At 38.7% G+C, this 22,292-nt stretch overlaps 1 protein-coding gene across 3 annotated transcripts in view; it reads left to right on the forward strand.

Annotated features, from left to right (window-relative positions):
- Positions 1-21,606, forward strand: part of gnb1a (guanine nucleotide binding protein (G protein), beta polypeptide 1a) — a 29,706-nt gene extending 8,100 nt beyond the window's left edge. Inside the window, exons 1-11 of one of the 3 annotated variants that reach the window (XM_005730741.1) lie at positions 8,929-9,007; positions 10,326-10,432; positions 11,054-11,092; positions 11,253-11,359; positions 14,193-14,256; positions 14,986-15,148; positions 16,251-16,317; positions 16,658-16,859; positions 17,307-17,523; positions 19,134-19,249; positions 19,400-21,606. In XM_005730741.1, coding sequence (XP_005730798.1) covers positions 10,376-10,432; positions 11,054-11,092; positions 11,253-11,359; positions 14,193-14,256; positions 14,986-15,148; positions 16,251-16,317; positions 16,658-16,859; positions 17,307-17,523; positions 19,134-19,240 — 1,023 coding nt within the window. In that variant the 5' untranslated portion in view covers positions 8,929-9,007; positions 10,326-10,375 and the 3' untranslated portion in view covers positions 19,241-19,249; positions 19,400-21,606. Of the gene's footprint in view, positions 1-8,928; positions 9,008-9,561; positions 9,726-10,325; positions 10,433-11,053; positions 11,093-11,252; positions 11,360-14,192; positions 14,257-14,985; positions 15,149-16,250; positions 16,318-16,657; positions 16,860-17,306; positions 17,524-19,133; positions 19,250-19,399 lie in introns of those variants that run through there. The other 2 variants (XM_005730743.1, XM_005730742.2) reach the window with 2 other exon arrangements.
- Positions 21,607-22,292: the final 686 nt, after the last annotated feature.

Here is a 22,292-nt window from a genome sequence, read left to right on the forward strand (position 1 = left end):
TTTTTTTCCTCGATGCTATTGTCAGAAAAAATGCTGAGCATTAGGAATAGCTTTTTTTTTCCTCTTTTTTTTAAAGGTTGAGCCTCATGTTAGAATTCTGTTTTCTTGTTAGTAATGATCAGTTATATTGCAGAGCAGCTTATGTGCATTAAGTTTTTGTTTTGTTTTTGGCTAGGTTTGCCTTTTGAGAGCATCTTGTTCTGAAATGTGGTCTGAAAAATGCCTGCTATTTCTACCAACAATGTTTTCTGTCTAGCAAAAGAGCACACAGCATCATGGAATGTTTCACTAATCAATCAATTAAACACTACTGTCAGTCGCATTGATGTTATGTCCCCTATCATCAGACATTACCAGCACAGGCCAACCACATTGACGGTGCATGCATACAACATCGTGTCCAGTAAAAGGGATGGTTCACACAGCATATATAAAGAACACTCAAATGTAGGGCTGGGTAATTGGTTGAGTTGTATTGTTGTAAATTTTTCATTGTAATGATTGTGCAAATAAGATGAATCATTGTAAAAGGAAATATGTTTTCTTATGCCTTGCGATTTTTCTTTTCTTTTTTTAATTTAGGCTTCCCCTTCCCTTTTCAGCACTGCACCCTAAAACCACAAACCTCCAGTAAACAGTGGATTGTTCACTCAGTAAGGTTAGGGTTACCCCACTGATGTTTTTTCTTTTTTTGCAATAGTAACTTTACCAACAGACATTGGCAGCTAGCCAATTATGCTAAAGTTTTCTCAGCTGATTCAAATTAAAAATAATAATAAAAATAGTTCCTTTACAATTTTTTACAAATTATTACAGACGTCATAGTTGCTGTTGTTGGGGGGGGGTTTTTTTGGGGGGGGTGTTTCAGACTTTTATTTTGTGAAATTTCAATTAGATTTTGTCCAAGATCTAAAAAAAAAAAAAACAAAGTGTAGGATATTAGACAAACCTTTTTTCTACAAATGAAATAAGGTTAGGCATTTTATTCAACATCACTCTGTAATTACACCTCCACAGCGTTTGTTTGCTGTGGGGTTGTTATGTGGTGATGAGCTTTTTCTTCCAGTTCAGACATTGCTGATCATGCTGGAGTTGGAGCCAATAATCGAACATTAGTCTAAACTATTACAATGCAAAAAGGTGTGTTTATAAAATTTCATTCATATCCAAATTAGCTTAAAAAATCTCCAAGTGCTCTTGAGGATTAACACTTTGACTGCTGCATTCAGGCTGAAAGAAAGCAGTAGATGGGGCTAGTATTTAGTTTCAACTAACTTAACTGTGTTTTGTTGTTGTTGGGGGGGGGGTTGCTTTAAAATAACATAGCTTACCTAGTAATTAATTATGTTGTTGGACATAGCATCCTGAGACATGGAGTGCTTATGGATTTCCATTTCATGTCATAGAAATGTATCATAAAGCCATCTTGGCAGCTGTGCAGAGTCACACATGTTCATCCCCCTGTGATTGATGTTATTCTTATGTCTACATGCCAGAAATCCAGGAAATAGAAACTTGAGTTCCACCCAAAATGGGTTGGTAGTGCAGTGGTCATTTTTATCTTATAGAGATTAAGCTGGATAGAAAATTTGTCTGTAAGATGTTTGTTCACACTACCAGAGCCTTCAAACTCCAGATTGGTCACAGTGTAATGCTCATGCAGAACATAAATTCCATAAAGTGTTGAGTATACTTTGAGTAACAGAAGCAAGGAAATGGTGCATTGTGCCATTGACAGTATTGGTGGGGGAGGGTTTCTTAAAATAATTGATATCTAAAATTGGCTTTAGTGGACTTGGTACATATTATAATTCTAAAGCATACATAGAGATATCTTGTTTGTGGGGATATCAGTCTGTGTACGTCCAGTATGAGTGTTTCAGAGGCGAAAAAGTATGGATAATAGTGAATAGTTGAATTTGTGGTACATTTCCAAAACTGTTGGGGTAACTGAACTCTGTGTACTGTACTTCTTTTCTTTTCAATAAATCTTACAGTTGATTTTTGCACCTCCACTTGCTCACTTAATCAGAACTGTGCCATCTTATGCATACTCATTTGTAGCCTCAGGACTTTACTCTACATTCATTGGAGCAAAATGGGTTATGAGGCCCAAGGCTATTCATATTTAGTTCAGCCATTCTTGAGACTCAGAAAGATTTGCAACCCACCTTCTCAAACAGTGATTTAAGTACTAATCCCCATCTTGTCAACCTTTCCCCGTCATCTAATTTATATCATTAGTGGCACAGTATAAAGTGAAAGTGCAGAAATATCCACAGTTAATCTTTCATGTTAATTTTAGTTGCGTAAACATAAAAAGTGGTTATGCTCCCCCTTCTTTTTTCTAGTACCAAGTCCTGTGTTGGTCGTGGGTTTCACTATAACTGCTAAAGCATTTTATTCACTTTACTTTATTTTGGGGTTTTCTCCTCTTTCCCCTAGTGACTCTGCTGATGTTTCAGCGGTTTATGTTTGTATTCAACTTCAAACATGCTACATGACCTTCTGACTTATTTTCTAGTATGTTCAAAAAATGGTAATGGCAAAGAAAACATTAACAACTTAAAAACTAAGGCACTTAAGGTGCTTAACAGTTTGTGTTAACCAAGGAGTGTCCCTTTACTGTTACAAAACAGTGGGCTATATTGGTAAAAGTAAAATGAATGGTCATAAAAATGCAAAAATCTCACTTTAGTTTTTCCCAAGTCAAATGATCAAATGTGATGTCAGTACAGTTATATACATTTTATTAAATCCTTGAAAGTTGAATGTGGCATATAAATTACAACAGTGCAGTAATAACAGAAATGGTCTTAAAAATAATAATATGGTATTGAAACTCTGGTATTTCGTGTCACCGGTGTGAAAACCATTTCATAGTGCATTCATTCATACTGATGCTAGCTAGTCAGGGAAGGGGAAGGAATCACTTCCTGCTCCACAGTGCTGTAGCTGCCTTGTAAACAAGCCGCTCAGAGCTGAATGGTGTGTTGGAAAATGACAAAGTGGATGAGATTGGTGGAGCTTTTAAAAAATGTCCAGGAGCGATTCCCTTATGTCTTGTGTTACTGCATCATCACCCCCTTTGTCCTTTCTTCCTTTGTGACCTGGTTGTGTTTCAGTTACATTTACAATGGATCACTACCTCACAGCACTTAGACCCTCGCCCACCAGTAAGACTTAGAAATCATGCACTTACTGTATCTTTTGCCTGTTTTTATACTCGAACAAATTGAACTATAACATATTTAAATATAGAAGGTTTTACAGTTATATACGTATTTGAATTGGTATTCATAAAGTTTTGTTTTTTGGTTATCCAAATGAAACAGAAATGTTCTAGAAATAATCAAGATGTACTGTGATGGTAGTCAGTTGCGACAATCCTCAAATATTTTTCAGTAGACATACCAGTCACACAAATGTTTGACTGTTGTGGAACGTTAAAATTCTCAGTTTTGCTTTTACTTTCATTCTGATATGGCCCAAAGCCTTTAACATTAGTCTTGAAGCATGTCTCAATTATTATGCTCATCTCCTACAGTGTAACCAGTTGTCATGGCTTAACTTGATGTCAAACAGCAAAGGTTTAGGATGTTTTAAATGCTGTAAAGTTTAAAGAATAGACACAGGAAGAAATAAGGTAGCTCCTCTCCACATAGTTTTCTAAAAGCCGTTGCTGTTCCTAGAAGTGCATTCCCCAGGTTTTAGGGAAACCATCTGCCATTTTCGTTTTCTGACTTGAACCCAGATAAAATACCACATAACCTTTTTTTTCTTTCTTCCAGATATAAATGTCGAAATCAGAGAGGGATCTAATCACATTTTCGGGGGGAGTAGGTTTGGTATGATATGCATATTTAGTGTGTATTTTCAGGGGGAAAAATATTCCTTTTTTTTTTTTTTTAAACTTTCAGATTTTTATTTTCACACACTTGTGCAGAAGCAACGGTGACATTCTTTTACACAGCCTGCGTTTTTAAACCAGGTGTGATTTTTAGCAATGTAAAACTATCCGCAAACACAATGATGCAAAGCACATAACTGGAAATGGGTTGTTGGCGTAATGTTGCATGTGTTTTCATGCAAACACTTCAGTCTGTTTGACTGTAGTGTAACATTGTCACCCAGTAAGAATAAAACTGCAGCAAAGAAATGTCTTAATGCTCTCAGCTACACATTCTACTGTGAACACAAATGTTGTAAAATTACAACGTTCATTAGTATTTGTCAAATACCACTTACATATATTGAGTATCGGACTAATTAATCTTTCTGTCCAGTTCACACTAAACATGTTGGATATTGTGCTGAGGACCTGGCGTTGGATTTGGGGCGTTGGATTTGAGGATTTGGGCGTTGTTACTGTGAATTGAAGTTCACTCGGCTTAAATTCTTTGAACAGGTTTGGGAGCCAGTCTTTTAAATGCTTGCTAAAAATATTTCCTTTCCTCGTCTGAAGTACTGGATAATATCGTTTGTATATTGCCTTTTTGAATCGGTTGTCATACTTTCATCACCCCACCACCCCCCTCCAAAGCAAAGTCCCTCCATAGACTCTGACTTATCAATGAGTAGAGCTATCTTGGCAGCTGCATTCTTCCATGTATAGTTATTGCCTGTGTGGTTTCTCCTCCAACAGCTAAGGACAGACTTAGAACACTTGTAGCCAAATGTCTTCAGTTCTGGTAGACTTGTTGCCTATATGCTGCCTACAGTACCAAAGGAAATGAGTACAACACGTTTAGAGAATTTTTGTATTGAATGGTGACCTCCTTATTCACAACTACCATACCTGCATGGGAAGTGTTTGCAAAATGTGTGAATTATAGCTGCAGCATGCACCACCATTACTAAATTCTCTTTTTGTAGGAAATGTACTAAAATTCAGACATAATTATTTAAAAAGGGAAAAATAAATGGACCACACACAATTCAGTCCTTGGTTGGCACATTTCCTTTGCGATTTTAAGCATTAGACTCAGCGGATGCTAAAATAATCTAGCCCAATCTTAGGTCTTTTCTTTCTTTTTTAGAAGTCTTTATAACACATATTAATTTGTATCTGTTTGTTTAGTCCTGCATGTGGGATGTTTAATGGCCATTTGTAAATTATAGTTACAAAAAATATCCAGGTTACACTATTCTAAACTAGTAGGTCTTATAGTGCCAGTTAACATAACATTAAATGTAATGGCTGTTACAATAATAACTCTGTGACATCACATGGAAGGGTCCATGGGCTGCCAAGCTAAGAGTAAATACAGAAACTGACATGATGGTTACAAGTGACCTGTCCCACTGCATCCTCGGTCTTGATTATTTGTTTATGAGCATGGGCCAGGTCTAATCTAAGTCAGACTGACCTAATTCTGTGTGAAGTGCTAGCCTATCCTCTGGTGTTGTAGCTCTCAACACACTGCCTCCTGCTGGATCTCCACCCTCCCCTCGGTCTCTTTGATCTGCTTCTTTTTCTTCTTCGATTTTATATTCACCTTTAGCATAATGCTGCCAGTTATTATTTCCAGAGTAACCTGGTTCAAAAACATAAATGGACAATGGCAAACACGATTGTAATAGAAGAAACCACCGAGCAAGTGTATTTGTAAGTGTGTGTGTGTGTGTGCTGTCGCCACATCCGCTAAATGTTTTGACAAAGGGAAGAGAGACGAGCACAGCTAGGGAAACACCCTTAAAAAGGAAACGCCTGCTTAGAGAATCTATGCATTTGTATCAAGGTGGAGGCTGCATGCTGACACAGATGATCAGTAGCTAAGGCACTGCAACAGCTAGACAGCTACCAACTGGCTTGCGAGCAAGAGCAGCCCTCATCCATACCGTGCTGCAGCTCATACGGTTTGTTTCTACTAGCAGCAAATCTGCCTCAACCTAAGAGGCACATTAAAGGTCAAGAATTTAAAAACAAAAAACCTTGAGACAAGTTGGCAGGAACAATCAGACAAGTGAGATGGGAGCAGCCCCGAAGAAAGAAAAGGGTGGGGCAGCTGGTATCGAGGCAGGAGGGTGTAAATTATTTAGCCCACCACCCTGCCTTTGTGCCTAATACATGGCTTTTTGTCTTGGTCTCCAAGCTGGGCAAGAGTTAGAAATGTAAAAAATCTTTTTTTTTTTTTTTTTTTAATATTTGGAATACCTGTTTATTCATTTTTAAGAAATTAGAAGAGGTATTTTGTTGTTGCACCAGTGTACAGGCTTTCCACATTGTTTCTATTTATTTGTTTATATGTGCATTAGTCTTTATTTATAAGATTCACTTGTCTTGTTTGGCATTTTATTTGTGAATGAAAGTATGAGGTCTATAGGAATATATCTGGCTTTTGGAAAGATTAAAAAGAAAAACCCAGTGCTGGATAGGTATAATCTTTCTTTGTTAGTCCTGGATGCCATGAAGCATATTGGGCCTTGCTCCCCTTTACCAAGCGGTTAATTAGCAGCTACCCTCCCAATTGTCCTCTGCTTGTTCACTCTCATTAGTTTAATCTGGCTCTGTCCTCCTGTTTGCCTCTCTTGTCTATATCCCCTTGTGCACGAGGACACTGTCATCACACGGAGTTATCTTGTCTACCCCAAAATCTGCTGCCTCACCTCACACTAGACCATTTTGTGCATGTCCCTTCACCTGTGATGCCTTACTTTTTTTATGTCTTAATTAAGATATACACTTGATAATTTATCAGATGTTTTGATTAGTTTTCTCTGTATTTAGTGTTAAGTGTCATTGGCATAAATTATACTAGCAACTTTTTTTATTTTTTTTTCCTTAGTATTGCCATAGTCACTTCCAAAAAATCACAAAGGGAAAAATGTTCAAGAGTAAAAAGATGATGGCCTTTTTAATGAGGTAACTCTTGCATTTAAAATTTAACTCAGACTCAAAATTTGAGCAAACTCAAATTTGCTCTCTGAAATCCACAAATTCGTTCCTTCGCAAGAAATATTTTTGAAATGTTTTGAGATATAGGCTTACCAACTAAAAAGGGGGGGGGAAATCAGATATTATACTGTTTAATGAAACGCCAGCAGAGATGACATCTGATAAAGACCTATAAATGTGTATGCTGTGAAAATGGATGCTGTATTTGTGATCATTGTGTATGGGAAGAAGAAATACCAATGAAGTCTCTGTGTATGGAGTCAAATTACACTTCCTCTCTCCTTGTCAATGTGTTGTGCTCGAGATGTCGGAGCTGATAGGAGTGGCTGGAAAATGTGAAGTCTGCTTCTCTCCTCCTCTTTCTACTCCTCCTCCCCCACCACCTCTCTAAAAATAGCTGGCAGAAAGAGAAGGCAGTGAAGTCGAGGCTCTATCTGTTGGGCTGCCAGTGGTTTCAACACTCCCACCACCAGCAAAAGGGAAAAGAGTCCTCTGAATCACACCTTTTTTATGCTAATTCTAATCTCAACTAGTGCTTGATATTACGTTTTTGCCAATAGACTTCTATGAATTTCTACCATTTGAATAAATTTAGCATTTCAGAGGCTGTTATTTTGGAGCTCAGACACCAAAATTTTAATTCATTCATACACAAAATTTTCAAGGATCAAACCGTGAAATGTTCATGACACGCTACATTGATCCCCTGACCTCTGGCAACTCCACGTGTTTCACTTGCTAAAGACAGAAAGCCCCTAAAAACAAAGAAAGAAATGACAATAGCTGTAGGCCTCACATGAGAGCAACATCAGGACTAAACTCAAGCTTTTGCACATTTGAATGGTTCTAGCATATTTGTACAGCTCTATATTTTACACACAGGCATATTATTTATGTAATATGTTATCTGTAGTCTAAAACGGTATACTGTGTAGATTACATGGATTTATTTAAATCTGAACCTGTAGGTTCCTTTTTTAGATTGCAGAAATTTAATATCACTGTAATGATTATGAAAAAAGGCTAATATGTTTACATCGTCTGTGTTCCCATCTAAAAATGTGCAGGAACAAAGTTAATTCAGAAACTGCTTAAAAATATGTGTTAAAGATTGACAAAGAGCTCCAGAGTTCCCCCCCGGTGTGTCCTCTGTCTTACACTCATTTAAAATCTGGACAATTATTGTAGCTAGAATAGATGTTGTGAATGATTTGGAAGCAAGAAGGCTCGTGTGAACAGCCAACAATGTTTCACACAGCAGACTCACCCCAAAAGTTCCTAGGCCATGGGAAAGCAGTGGAGCTAGTATGTTTTTTGGGGGTTTTTTTTGTTTGTTTTTCTTTGGGGGGGGGGCAGGATCTGTGGCTCATTGTATTGATTTACAACAATGGTGTTTGACTGTTGTAAAGGAACAAAGGAAGAACACTTTTGTACTCACACAAAAAAAATAGAACATTAAGGGTCAGAAAAGGACGATCCAACAGCAGTGATTGAATCTAAAAACCTTTCTTTTAAACTCAGTGCCCACCATGTTTTACTGCAATAGCTGTTAAAGGGAATTGGATCTTTCATGAGGTTTTATAGAAATGACTAAAATGAGAATAAGTAAATGGAGGGATTTTTTTTTTCTTTCATTTTTTTTCATAGGCTTTATAGGAAGGTTAATCGCAGCTGGACTAATTTTTCTTCAGCTGTGTTGCCAGTTGTGCATCCACTAACCATAACCTAGACTTTATCAACCAGTGGGATGCATCCTTTGTCTCCCTCATGCTTTTCAAATGCTTGTCTTACAGTTTAGTTATGCTCAGGTTGCAAAATCTGAACTTGCAATAACTTTGCAAAAAGTCCACTGGTAGTTTTAGTTTCTTTACCTGTGATTACTTAAAGAGTTAGTGCAGAGAAGACAAGAATTAGCCTGTGATATTACCATGAGACCTTTTTATCAAGATTAGGGGGCTAAGAGGACTTGCTTAGATGCAGACCCATTTACAGCACTAGCCAATCAGGTGACAGGTAGCTACTAAGATGTCAGGCGCCTGAAGGGTAAAGTGTTCATTCAGGTCTTGACACTCTTTAGGACAAAGGACCGAAACCCAGATAAACAGGAAGGTAAGATGTGTTTGCAGTGCAGATGGTAGTGTTCGTTAGCTTGTTTGACACACCAGGGAGTAATGATGCTTATGTTGTTGTCTTTAAATATTTAATTTTTATAAAATCTTGAGTTTGTATTTTTGAAGTGAAGATAGGAGAAACCCTAATGAAGACAATCACTTCATATTGAAATATAACACATTTCAATGAAATGGGGTCTTTTTTTTTTTGTTTTCCTCCCCACTAAGCAGGTGAATTGGTCTGCTGATTTGTGTTGGCACCTAAATTTTTATTGGTGCTGAAAGTAGCAATGATTGTATCACTTCAGTTAATCTTCTGTCAGTGTAGAATTTCTGAGCTAGGGTTCATTGTTGTTATAGTATTTTTCTTTGAAGTCGAATTTGTCATCTTTCTGTGGATAGTGAAAGTGTCTGTGTTAACCAGAGGATTGGGGTCAGCAAGATAGCCACTGCTTTTAGGATCATCAGCAGGTTTTGTCTTAACCGGATTTGGCTGAGGAGCTGAATCAACTGTGTCCCAGGATTACAGGGATGACATTGGAGGAGAGTTTAGAGTCCCGAGGCCAGAACGTTGACAGCTTTGTCAGTCCCAGCCCATCATCTCAGCACCTTGGGGTTTCAGTAGTGCAGTGAAACTGCTGCTTTCTTGGTCTGTCTTGTTCCTTTCTTGATATCTGGACTCTTGATCCTTGCTCCGTTTTGTCAGTCAGTAGGGGGTATGTGTTTGGCCTGCATGGCCTAGTGTTTTGTTTTTTTTTGTTTGTTTTTTTGTTGTTTGTTTGTTTTAATGTATTTTTGCCTTGATTCTGAAGAAATGGTTATCAGCTGCTCATTGTGGCCAGATGTTTGCCCAAGGGTTTGCTGTCGTTTGGGAGGGGAGAGAGAACAAATTCAGCATCATCCTCAAAATTGTTATCTTAAGCCTAAAGTAGCTGCCTAGTGCTTGTTGCTAGGTAACAGTTTCAAGCTGGCGAGGACAAGTCTTGAGCTGTCTAGAAAGCGATTCCCTGAGACTTTGTCTGGGCCTCACAGATTGGATTTAAAAGATACTGTGTGATCCCCGGCTTTTCTGTAACTAACAAAATGATAACATGTCCATAAATACATTCCAGAAGACAAAACGTAATTCCATTTTGGCCAGAATCACATGTAAATTTTGTGTACTAGCCAAAGTAATTTGTCAGCACCATATGTTTAATTCACATGTACTGTATTACAACTGACTGCGTTAATACTGGGGTTTTTTTTTGTTTTTGTTTTTTTTAAAAGCAGCATGCGAAATGTATGTTGAGCATCTCGTTGCTTGTCTCCTTCAGATCAGCAAGAGTCTAGGCGGCGGAGCGAAGCGCACCATTAGCTGAGGAAAATGAGTGAACTGGATCAGTTACGCCAGGAGGCTGAGCAGCTCAAGAACCAGATCAGAGTAAGTCCTTCAGTCCCCGAAGTAACCTGCATTTGTTTTCTTTAAGTAGATTTATAAATCCAAATAACATTTGTCAGTGACCTCCAGGTTTTACACTAGTAGTGATAATAGGGGTTATGTACTTCTTGGTTTGTCCTATTAAAGTGCTTCAATACATTTTTACAGGCTTTATCACCTGTAGCAGTACTGTAATGCATATTGTCACATGATCAAAATCAATGTACCGTAACCACCACTAACACTAGCAAACAAAAATAGCTGTGGGATGACAGTATTTCTGCATTGAGCCTCTACTACATTTTACATGACTGCTGTGGGCAAGAAGTTAAAGCTGCCTGCTAACGCTTGCTCAGGTTCCTCAGTAGCATCATTGCAGTGGGATGCCACTGAGCAGGAATCCAACTTGATTTACATTAATCTCACTTGTATTGCACCATAGTTTCTTATTATTTACTATTATTAAATGGATGTCGTCATTCCAGTGCATTTAAGATGTCTGACATTTATAGTGTAGTTAGTTTTTTTTACAGAGTGCTTTAAAAGTAAGGAACCCCCAAACATGAAAGCATGCCATTTGCACATAAAATATGACGTTCTAATTTTACTGGCTGCTTTTTTCAGGATGCCAGGAAAGCGTGTGCAGATGCTACCCTGTCTCAGGTAAGCGCTATAGTTGTTATGATGTTGACTTGACATAATTTATTATTTTGAAACTTAAATGAAGACAATCGGCTTGATGTTTGGTTGGAAGGTTTTAATACTTTGACTAATACATGATGGTCTCAAGGTGACTTTCTCTCTCATCTTGATCCTTTTTTAGATCACAGCTAACATTGACCCTGTTGGCCGAATTCAGATGCGCACTAGACGGACACTGAGGGGGCATCTGGCTAAAATCTATGCCATGCACTGGGGCTCTGACTCGAGGTAATCTCATTCAACTCCATTCTGTCCATTAACTAAATATTTTATCCCATCAGCCCCAACCCCCACTGCCTAAATGCAGGAAATGGATATAAAAGCTTGCTTGGCTGTCTTTGTGCTGCTTACTTCCTCCTGAGGGTCCTCTTCAAACCGTGTCATTCCACAGTAACTCACCCCACTCTGAATCCCAAAGCAAGTCTTTTGCAGTCTGTTATATTACCATGTACTCACGGTTGTAAAATTTTAACAGTGGTGTACTGTACTGGTGCACATGCACAATATTAACACACTCATTACCATGAATGGTTATTTCAGGTGCATCACTGTATCTTGGAGTGCTTCTACTGTGCTGTGCCTGTGTTTGTGTGCACCGGGGGTGTGGTATGTGGGTAGGGAAAATACTCAAAATGGAGTCAGTCTTTGTTAAAAACAAGTGTTGAGCCTCATAGCCATGGCAGATGAAGCAATAGTCCTCACTTCAGAAAGTGTATTCCCCAGAGCTGTACACACCTCTCACCTCAGCAATCAACAAGTTAATCACTGTGGCGCTGCCGTGCGTCAGTCCACAGAGAGACCACTGCAAAGTGCTCATTCATCTCATCACCCTGCTGGTCTTATAAGTAAGAAAAAAAAATCTAACACGGTGTTTTCACCGTAAGAGCTTACTATTTGTTGAATCTCAATGTTTTATCCTCAAGAGGTGTTTGTGGGATTTTACCCAATCAAAAAGATGTTTTGAGCTGCAGTCTAGGCTAGAGTTGGTTCTTCACGTGCCAGACTAGGGTGAATTTTCTACACTTTGAGAAAGAAAGCCTTCCCTTACTTTCATTTACCAGCCAATAATGTGTAATTTTTCAGCATGCAGTCCTCAGTATATTATGAATCTGTTATAAAACACCAACAGTCTGTAAGACAAAGTTTAATATAAGGAATATGATGCTAAATCCCAGAAATAGCATGAATATTTTTTTCAAAAGCCTAAATGCATCTCAAAAATGTAAGTTTTTTTTTCCCCAAAATATTAAGGCATTAGACGTTCTTAGAATAACACCTGAGTTATTAATTTAGAGCTAATTCATCCCCGTATATTTTCTTTCTTTTTGTCAGTGCATGTGAGAACACAAAGCACTGGTTTCATGTTGAAAATAAAGTAATTTGTTAAACAACTTTAAAGTAGAAGTTTGTACTGACTTCAACAAAGCAATTTGCGTTTTTTTTAATGAAATATCCTGAGTACTCAAATGTGACTAACTCGTCCCACAAGACGATCTTCAAACACATTACCTAAACACATGTTGGATCATTTTGTTGTTTTATGTAAAACATCTGTATTACCCATCTATATTAGGCTCTTTCTTATTGCTGCTCATTGCATTTTCAGACCTCCTATTATATCATATCAGACAACCACAAAAGTGTATCTTATGAGAATGAGGTGTGGGTACATGACTGGGAAGCCATGAAAACGAAGTTGTTCATAAAGAGTACTAAAAAATTGCCAAACACGTGCACTTTGCTGCATGCGCTTGTCTGCCAGTTGACATGTACTCTGACCCGAAGAACTACGAGTTTCACAATTGGTAACTTTTAAATGGTTTCAGTGTTTTCTTTAAAAACCACGTTTTTGCCTTTGAAAATATTGGTGGCTTCTTCTCAACCCTCAGAACTCTGAGCTCCTTTCAAGTTAGGGCAAAGTCTTGTGTTGCAGTCTGCTAACACACTCAGTGTCACAGCCTGATCTGAAGCTAACATTTTTTTCCCAGATCAAATGTGGTCATTTTTAAGACCAAGAAGCTGGTAATTATTTTTTTCCTAGACTAGAATTCCCAGCACAAACCTTTCGGTCCCCGACTTATTATCTGCTGGTGTGCGTATGTGAGCGTATTCCTGCCAGCACAGTAGTTAAGATTTCCATATTCCCAGCAGTCATTGGTGTGTTCACTCTTTTTCCTGGTCCTGTGTGCATTGGGACCATCACTGTGGTTACTCCTGTTGGGTTCACCCAGATAGCAGAGCAGTCACAGAGGTACTGAGGAGCTTTCTCTTGAAGGCAAAAACTGGAATATATCTCAGTGGGGTTTTTGTTTGTTTGTTTGTTTTAAAGATGCTCTTCTAAACATACTTGAAAGTATTGGTGTAATTCAGCTGCTAGATCAGTCCAGTTGGGATTAGCACCATCCATTCTGCATGTAAAATTATGTAAATGTATTTAAGACGGGTATCACAAGCTTTTTCATTTGTTTGGTTGCTTATGGATATATTTTTATCTGTCTAGAAAATGTTTATTCACTTGCTCAACAGTGCAACACTTAGCTTCCATGATGGTTCTTGAACAAGCCCCCCCGAATCTCACCACCCACATAATTTACACAGTAAATTGAATCATGTGACCTGCATTGGTTTCTATCTTTTGTCCTGTTTGCTCACAGAAAAGGGACAGCACTGGCAACACTACTAAACATGGTTAAGTGATATCTTTCCTATTGTGTTGGCTCTGAAATGATGGCTCATTGTTACCCCTAATTCCTAAAGCGCAACAAAAATATGGATGCAATAAATTGGAAACGCCTTCAAAAAGTAAATCTAAACTGTCTAAATACCATCTGAAATGTTCCGTTCTATCACTTCAAACCCCTTAAAATAGAATAAAAATGTTCAAGTAAGACAAGCCACATCTTCGCGTACTGTGTGGTAAGCAGTGTTTTTGTATTGTGAAGGTCACGGATAAACATTTTCTGGGTAAAACTGTACTATATATACACATATGCATCACACTCTGCTAGTTCAAATTGATGACAGTCTTTCCCTTTATTAATCTCTTCTTTCTTTTCACCAGGCTTTTGGTCAGTGCTTCCCAGGATGGCAAACTCATTATTTGGGACAGCTACACCACAAACAAGGTAACTGAAACAATTTAAATGGTCAGTAATTTGGGGTGCTTTTTTAAGTTCCTGGTGTTTAACCAGTGAAATGTACAAAGAAAGACACACATCCTCTCTTGCGTTGGTGTGGAAAGTTTTTTTTGTTTTTTTTCCTTGTGGTTTGATCAGTGAGCAATACGTTCTAATAATATTTTAAAACTGATAACACCAAAACACCGTGAAATGATGAGATGATGTCATAAAATGTCACGTAGTTGGTTAGCTTGTTCAAAAGCCAGAAAGCTAAAACAAAACTTCTGTTGACTCAGAGCTAACCATCCTTTAATCTTGAGCTGTAAACACAGACGGGCAGAAGATTTTGGATGTCACCAGGACATATAAAACCCAGAAAAACACAATAAAGTGGGGCCAGGAGATCTGATGAGGTCGGGGTAGTCTAAACATAAGATGTGTACAGTCATCCTTCACCAAATTTCCAAATGAACTGTTGTCTTTTCCCTTTCATCCAAGATCAAGTCAGAATAGAAATAATGATAACTTCCAGACTTCCATTTTCAAAAGGTTAAGTTCATTGTAATACAATTCACAAGTGTTTTGTGTCAAGTAATGCTATTTATAGTGAATACTGTGCCCTTGAAAGGTTAAGTTAATACTGCAGACAGACTTTGTCACATGCCTGCCCCTTCTCCCTCTCTTCCATCTGTCACTGCATACTATCTAATATTAAATCTTGCTCCTCTCCTTCAGGTCCATGCCATCCCGTTGCGCTCCTCCTGGGTGATGACGTGCGCCTATGCCCCTTCTGGGAACTATGTTGCCTGTGGTGGCCTGGACAACATCTGCTCTATCTACAACCTGAAGACCCGTGAAGGAAATGTGCGCGTAAGCCGCGAGCTGGCCGGACACACAGGTAGGCAGGATGCTTCCATTAGCTTGTACCCATTTACCCGTCAGTCCCAGGATGTTGGGAAAAGTCTCCCGTTCAGAGACACAAATCCCTCAAGGGTTATGTCAGAAAGGGCATCTGGCGTAAAAATCTGACAAGTGAAACATGTGGCCGTACCTGCTGCAGCAACCCCTTGTGAAAGAGTGCAGCCCAAAGTAGCTTTGATTTGTCAGCGTTCTGCAATCTCTGACAAGGGCAGTATAGGTCATGGCAGGACTCAAGTCACTTGATTTTTAAGACTGCATTCCTCATTTAGGTTTCAATTTGGCCCTCCGTTCGAGTAGATGGAAGTTCATATTTCTCACTTTTTTTTTTCTTTAAACTTTTTGTTGCTTGGGCTTAAATATGGTTGTGAGACTGGTAGTTTCATCTTGTGAGTCTGATTCTGTCGGTGTGTGGTCATGGTAACATGCTTTTGAATATTTGGCAAGTCTTTTGTCAGAGCAAGACTTTGCAGCCATATAGGATGTAGCCATACAAGTGTGTGTATGTATGCATATATTTATACATACATACATACAAGTCCTTCTATAAACAACCAGTCGGTTATAAGCCATTATGTTGCTAAGGTAGCCCTTATATAATTGTAATTGTGGAAGCCCAGTTATTTTTTTCAGATCCAAAAGATACTAGTCATATTGTGCATCTGTCTTCATTGTGTCATATACCAGCTCAAGCTAATGAAAGTGTTGAGCTCTTGGGCGCGGAGCATTCATCTGATCAGTGTCACATGATGCAGGAAGTGTGTCAGCATTTTAGTTCCAGTTCCTTCGCTATTGGGAGGGGTTTATAAACTCTGCCAACTAGTAAAGGAAGAATTATGGAAGCAAGTCATGAACCAGGAGATGCCCTACAGCTTTTTCTTTTCTTTTTTTATCTGGTTGTGAATTAGTCAATTCATCTCCCCCACATCCAGCTCACATAACATTCTCTGAGGGTGGGATGATGATTTGGGATGAGATTTCTTTCTCTGTGTATAGTATAAGGGGAGGAAACTTGTCTTATAGCTCTGCAAAATAATATATCATATTATAGTTTTTGATTCAGTTTCTTTCGCTCCTCTCAGGTTACCTGTCCTGCTGTCGCTTCCTGGATGACAACCAGATTGTCACCAGCTCTGGAGACACCACCTGGTGAGTTGGGATATTGCACCCACTGCAATCAGTTCAATCAAGTACACTTTTTTTCTTCTTTTAAACAGTTGGGTCAGAATTTCAACCTGTCAATAGCTTCAATATTTTACTGGTTTCAGGGCCATCACATTGGCCTGTAAGTTCTTTAGGTTGTCTACAATATTTATGGAAATACAAGTGTTCCTAATTTCATACACTCGTGTAGTGCTTTCTGCTAGAGAGCTACTGTTTAAATACAAGGTGGCTAATTAATACATCTTTCTGGGCTAGATTCTGCTCGTAGGTCAACAGTCACTCTGCAGAGTAAATGACAGTAAATCATCTTTGCGTTTTCTTGCAGTGCTCTGTGGGACATTGAGACTGGCCAACAGACAACTACTTTTGCTGGTCACACCGGCGATGTCATGAGTCTCTCGCTGGCGCCCGACACCAGGCTGTTTGTGTCTGGAGCCTGTGATGCCTCGGCCAAGCTCTGGGATATCAGAGAAGGAATGTGCCGACAGACCTTCACTGGCCACGAGTCGGACATCAACGCCATCTGCGTAAGGATACAAACAGAAACCTTATATACTAGTCCTGTCAGGGTGTCGAGTCTTAAAGCCACTCAGAAGATTACAGTCAGATCTGTCAGCAAGTCTGGGGTTCTTGAGCAAGTCGAGTAAAATGACTGGATGACTTGGCTCTGTTTGTGTTGACCTTTTTGCTACGTTTAACTTTAAAGCTCTTTCTAAAAAGGCTGAGACAGAGCAATTTGAAAAAACAATTAACGCTAACTGTTGAGACTTTGTTTTAAATGAACGATCTTGATTTCATAGTACATAGTAGTACTGCAAGTAGTATTCAGTATGCTTTGCTCTAAAAGTGATGACTAGACAGACTAAAAACAGATTTGGTATGTGATATCTGCCCTTAAGGGTAGATAATTAGCTTCACTCTGAAAAATCGCACAAAAGTAAGAATACTTTAGATTCCCCTGCCCTTTGTTACAGTTCTTCCCTAATGGCAACGCATTTGCCACGGGCTCAGATGACGCTACCTGCCGGCTGTTTGACCTGCGTGCTGACCAGGAGCTGATGGTTTACTCACATGATAATATCATCTGCGGCATCACCTCTGTCGCATTCTCTAAGAGTGGCCGCCTACTGCTGGCTGGCTATGACGATTTCAACTGCAACGTCTGGGACACTTTGAAGGCCGACCGTGCAGGTAGGCACCATACGGAGCAAAAGACTGGAGCTGTGTGAATGTGATTATACTTCACTATAATTTGAAATATTCACATTATGAAGCCTTTAAGGAAAAAACAAAACCTAAAATTATTATTGCTGATGATTTGATTCATGGCTGATGCAGAGTTGCCAATATGCCATGAAGTCAATATTTCCACATGTGCTGCATTAGAGTGGCAGCACTTAAAAGGGTAAGGTCAGGACTCCTCATTCACAATATGGAGGTACCTGTTGTGGCATTGCTTCAGTTCCAGAAATATTTGCAATTAAAATTTTCTGATGTCGAGCATTATTCTATGAAAGTAGCCGGCATGCTAACAGCACTTTTGCAACTTTGCTGGTGTGGCCAGTACCTGCACAAACTTGTCAGTTGGTCTTTTACAGTTAGTTCTTGTTGAAGTGTCAGTAATCACCATTGTATTGACATATTCACAGTGTGTAGCAATAAAGTGATTTAAATAGTTTTAAGTTGTTATTATCACTAGATCAGGCTGTGTGGCAAACAGAAGATTTGTCTTGGCGTCATAAATTTTTGTAGTTTGTTGAAGTTACTGCAACTGTTAGTGAAAACACTGATAGGAGTATGTTTCTTTTGTTGTGTTGCATTAAAAGTAGCATTTGTCTTACAGCTTATACAGCTGCATCTATTCTGAGGGTTTTAGTTCTGTCAACATGGCGGTGAAGAGTTCACTGTGTGGTAGTTGTCAGGGAATGATGGATATGTTCAAGCCACCAAATAACCTTATAGCCTGCAGACACTGTTGAGGAGCTGCTATAAAGGGAGACACTATCATAAGGCCGTTCTGAGGAAACTAGGAAGAGTGTATTAAAATGCCTATTAGAAATGACTTTGACTATTAAACTTAACACTATTGGTGCAAACCAGAGACGCGTCAGCATAAATGCACTACTCCTGCGCAATGCTTTACTTGTGAAGGTAGATGCTAATCTGGTCTAATTGCACTTGCACATTGTCCCTGTGAAACCTGACGAGTTTAAGCAGAGTGGGAATAAATATTTTGTAGCCAAATGTGCAACGTGTAACATGTTTGTTATTAGTGTATCATATGTCTGTATCGATGTGTATCTGCAGTCTTGGTTAAGCATGTTTGGCTTTATGTGAATACTTTGTGGAGTAATATTTCCCCATTAAATATCTGAAGCCAAACTGTAGCCAAAGGCCAATAGTAAGCAGCTGAGAGGAGAATCATCCCCTGTTCGAGTAGTGAAGAGCCCCCATGGAGGCATGAATACTTGATCTATTGACTGCATAGTGGGATCTATTGAGTGAGCCAACATCTTAGCAGACAATTTTTCTTTTTTAAATATATCGATCCACTGGTGTATGGAGTATTGATTATCAGTATATTGGGTCAGCATCAGCCTTTACTAACTGGTTTATAGCCTACTCTGCACTTTATGGTTTAAAACACGTTTCATCTTGCCCTCTTTCACCTTTTTCTAAAGTGTTTCATCATGTAATCAGTTTCCAAACCTGCATCTTTATTCTCGAGTCTATGTTAGCCTGCAGTAACCGTCAGACAGAGCAGGTTTGGTGCCTTGTCTCATCCTCTGCTGTCTTGGCAGGTGTCCTGGCCGGTCATGATAACCGGGTGAGCTGCTTGGGTGTGACTGACGATGGCATGGCAGTGGCAACAGGGTCCTGGGACAGCTTCCTCAAGATCTGGAACTAGAGTCTGAAGGTAGGTGTTAGCACCAGCGCCTCAGAGTTCATCTTTACTGCCATCTGGGGGTTTAGATTGAAACTGCAGGCACCGGCTTAAATGATTTTAGTTTTGTGCACAGTCAGCAACTTTGCAGAATAATAACGATAAAATGTTTGTTTTTTCCAGATGGCATCCGGACTCCAAAGTTGAGTGGAAGACCATTCCAACATCACGATGTTCAATTTTATTGCATATCCAATCTTTTCGAAAACACACCATGATACTGACTCCAAACACCCCCTCCAAAAAACTATCAAGGGCAAAAATTCTCTCTCTCTCTCTCTCTGTCTCCTTCTCATTTAAAAGAGCACAATTGTCTGTCACTCATTAAGCTACAAAAAAAGAAAGGAAAAAAAAAAAGCTTGGGGAATTTAGTGCTTTCAGAGTGGAACTGAGGGGAAAATTGTGCATTCCTCCTACGACCATGGTCTGGTATTGTTATAACTGAAAATACAAAAACCCTACCACCGCTGCCACCACCACCACCATCACCAAGCGAAATGTGTCCTGCGTCCTCATTATGCACAGGTCTGAGTGAAGGTTATTACATGGCAGTGATCTAACTTTTGATAGCTTTTTGACCATGTTTATTTTTGTTTCTTTGTTTTGTTTTTCTGTTTAGTTGAAGAGGTAGATCAGTGAACTGTCAGTTAATGTTTAAAATGAGGATCAAAGCTTTTATTTCCTAGTCTTTACACATTTTTAGAGAATGTTTTTAAGTTGGGAAAAATAAAAGAATCTCCAGATCGCGTCATTTTAAATCCAGCTTTATCCCACCGGAGAACAAAGCGAGAGAATTCAGCTTCAACAGGGAGTCCTCAAAGCCACTTCTGGCCCTTCTGTATATTTAGCCCCGTAATACTTTTACTGTCTTTTGTTTGGGGTTTTTTTTTTGTTTGTTTGTTTGTCTCACACCACACCCCAGTGTAGTCCACAAATCTGTTTGCACAAAAATTAAACTTTGCATATATACTGTCTAAAGGAAAAAAAAGTTAATTAACCAAGCACATGCTGTTTATGATGACGAATGCTCGTTTTTAAAACGGAAAACAACAACAACAACAAAAAAAGAAACCCAAACATTTTAACCATTCTTACACCTTTTTGTCTGGCAACAATGTAGAATAAAGATTAACCCATCAGATCATAATCCACCCTGCCCCTCGTTTTGTTTTGGTTTGTTTTCTGTTCATGCCCTCCCCTCCTTATCCTTTGTTTTTTCCCCTGGTTTCTGTTGCCCGTGGTTGGGACCGGTGATGTGATTTGGTCAGGTAGAGAGTACCTCCACTTTAGCCCGGTTGCAATCCGGACGTTTTCTCTTTTAACAGAGGTGCCCATTCCGTGCTTGGAAATGCAGTTACTACTCTGTGAATGACATGTTGTATAAATCAATGTTTGAAAATAATGATATTGAAACTTTTTAAGTTAAAAACGAAAAAAAAAATTTTTTTGGTTGTCTGCCATGGGTGGGTTATCTCTTAGAATCGCATGCTGTAGAATTGCTTAAAAGGTGCATATGAAATTAAGTCCTTTTGATGTTTTTCTTTGAGAAAATAACCTGTTGAATATATCAATACGATGGTATTTATATTTTTCTTTTTCCTTTTTTCCTTTTTTTTTTTTTTTTCCTCTTTGTTTTTGGCTACTCCGTGCATACACGATTCAACTAAAATGTCAAAGCTATGCACTCGAGAAGCAAACCCTGCGACATTAACGGTTACTTGGTCCATACTTGGGAGGGATTCCACAAAAAATTAAAGTAATGTAAGTGTTTAAATTGTACACACATACATACGTACATTCATTCACGTAAACATACACAATCTCCAATGGAACAAAATAAAATTTTCATTCCTTCTGTAGCAAACGAAATTCCATTTACAAAGGAAAACATTTTATAACAGGTTTTTTCTGTCCTTTAATAAAAAAAAAACGGAAAAAAAAATCTTGCAGCATCTGAATGGCAGAAGTTTCTGTTGTTCCCTTCTTGTAAACAAACGCTCTTTCTTTAGCAGTAGTGACATTTTTTCCATTCTGTTTTTTCTCTGCGACATTCTGTACAAAAAAAAAAGTGCTGTAATTGTGCGTTAGGCCTGGAGTTGGCAAAAAATAAAACAAAATAAAAAAAATATTACAAATTAATTAAATTCCCTTTCCTTTTTCTCTCTTTCTCTATCAAATAACTGTAGAGCTCTGCACCCCCACTGTTCCCTTTTCACCTTTTGTATTTAATTTTAAAGTCAGTCAGTGTACAACCGAAAGCTGGATGCAAGATAGAAACTATATTAAAATGTACTGTTATTTAAGATGTAATAAAAAGCAGTTTGAGATGACCTACTGTGTTGAGTGTGATTCACTTAGAGCATTTCCCACTGAAGCTAGAATGTTGCAGACTGTTTGGTTTCCTTGTAATTATGTTCAAGTCAATAAACAATTTCTTATCCACTGTTGAATCAGCCTGCCTCTTCTGTACAGTCATTAACGCACTCACTTAACTCTTTTTGTTCATCAGCACTTACAATGAGTGTAAAGGCACCTTCTTGTAGTGCCACTCTAAGTGTGAAGACTAAAAATGAAATTGCAGACTGACTTCCCAGCTTGAGTAACAGCAGCATACATGTCCACGCTTGCTGAAAACATCAGCGTAATTATACACGCCGATCTTAACTGGCGTGCCTTGCTAAAGAGCATTTCCCTCAGTGTTAGCAGTTTGCATATTGCTTACTCGGTATATTCTCACACTTGCTGATCCCTGCTTCACCGATGGATGATCAGAGTCCTTTCTAATGATGTACATGCTTTGGTAATAATCCTTGATGTTTACTGCCCTCTACTGGGCAGACATCTGAAATACAAATACAGATTATTTTGTGTGGATGTGGCAGAGAATGCATGACCATGAGCAAGTAGCTTTCCTTCTAGATGGTCAGCACATCTGTAACAACTCCAAAGAAATTACCAAGTCTGGTCTTTCTGATGACATGTAGAACTTGATAAACAAGTGGCAAAAATAAAGATA

Source organism: Pundamilia nyererei, unplaced genomic scaffold (genome assembly GCF_000239375.1).
Source record: "Pundamilia nyererei isolate P.nyererei 1_Seehausen unplaced genomic scaffold, PunNye1.0 scaffold00039, whole genome shotgun sequence".
In the NCBI taxonomy this organism is placed as follows: Eukaryota; Metazoa; Chordata; class Actinopteri; order Cichliformes; family Cichlidae; genus Pundamilia; species Pundamilia nyererei.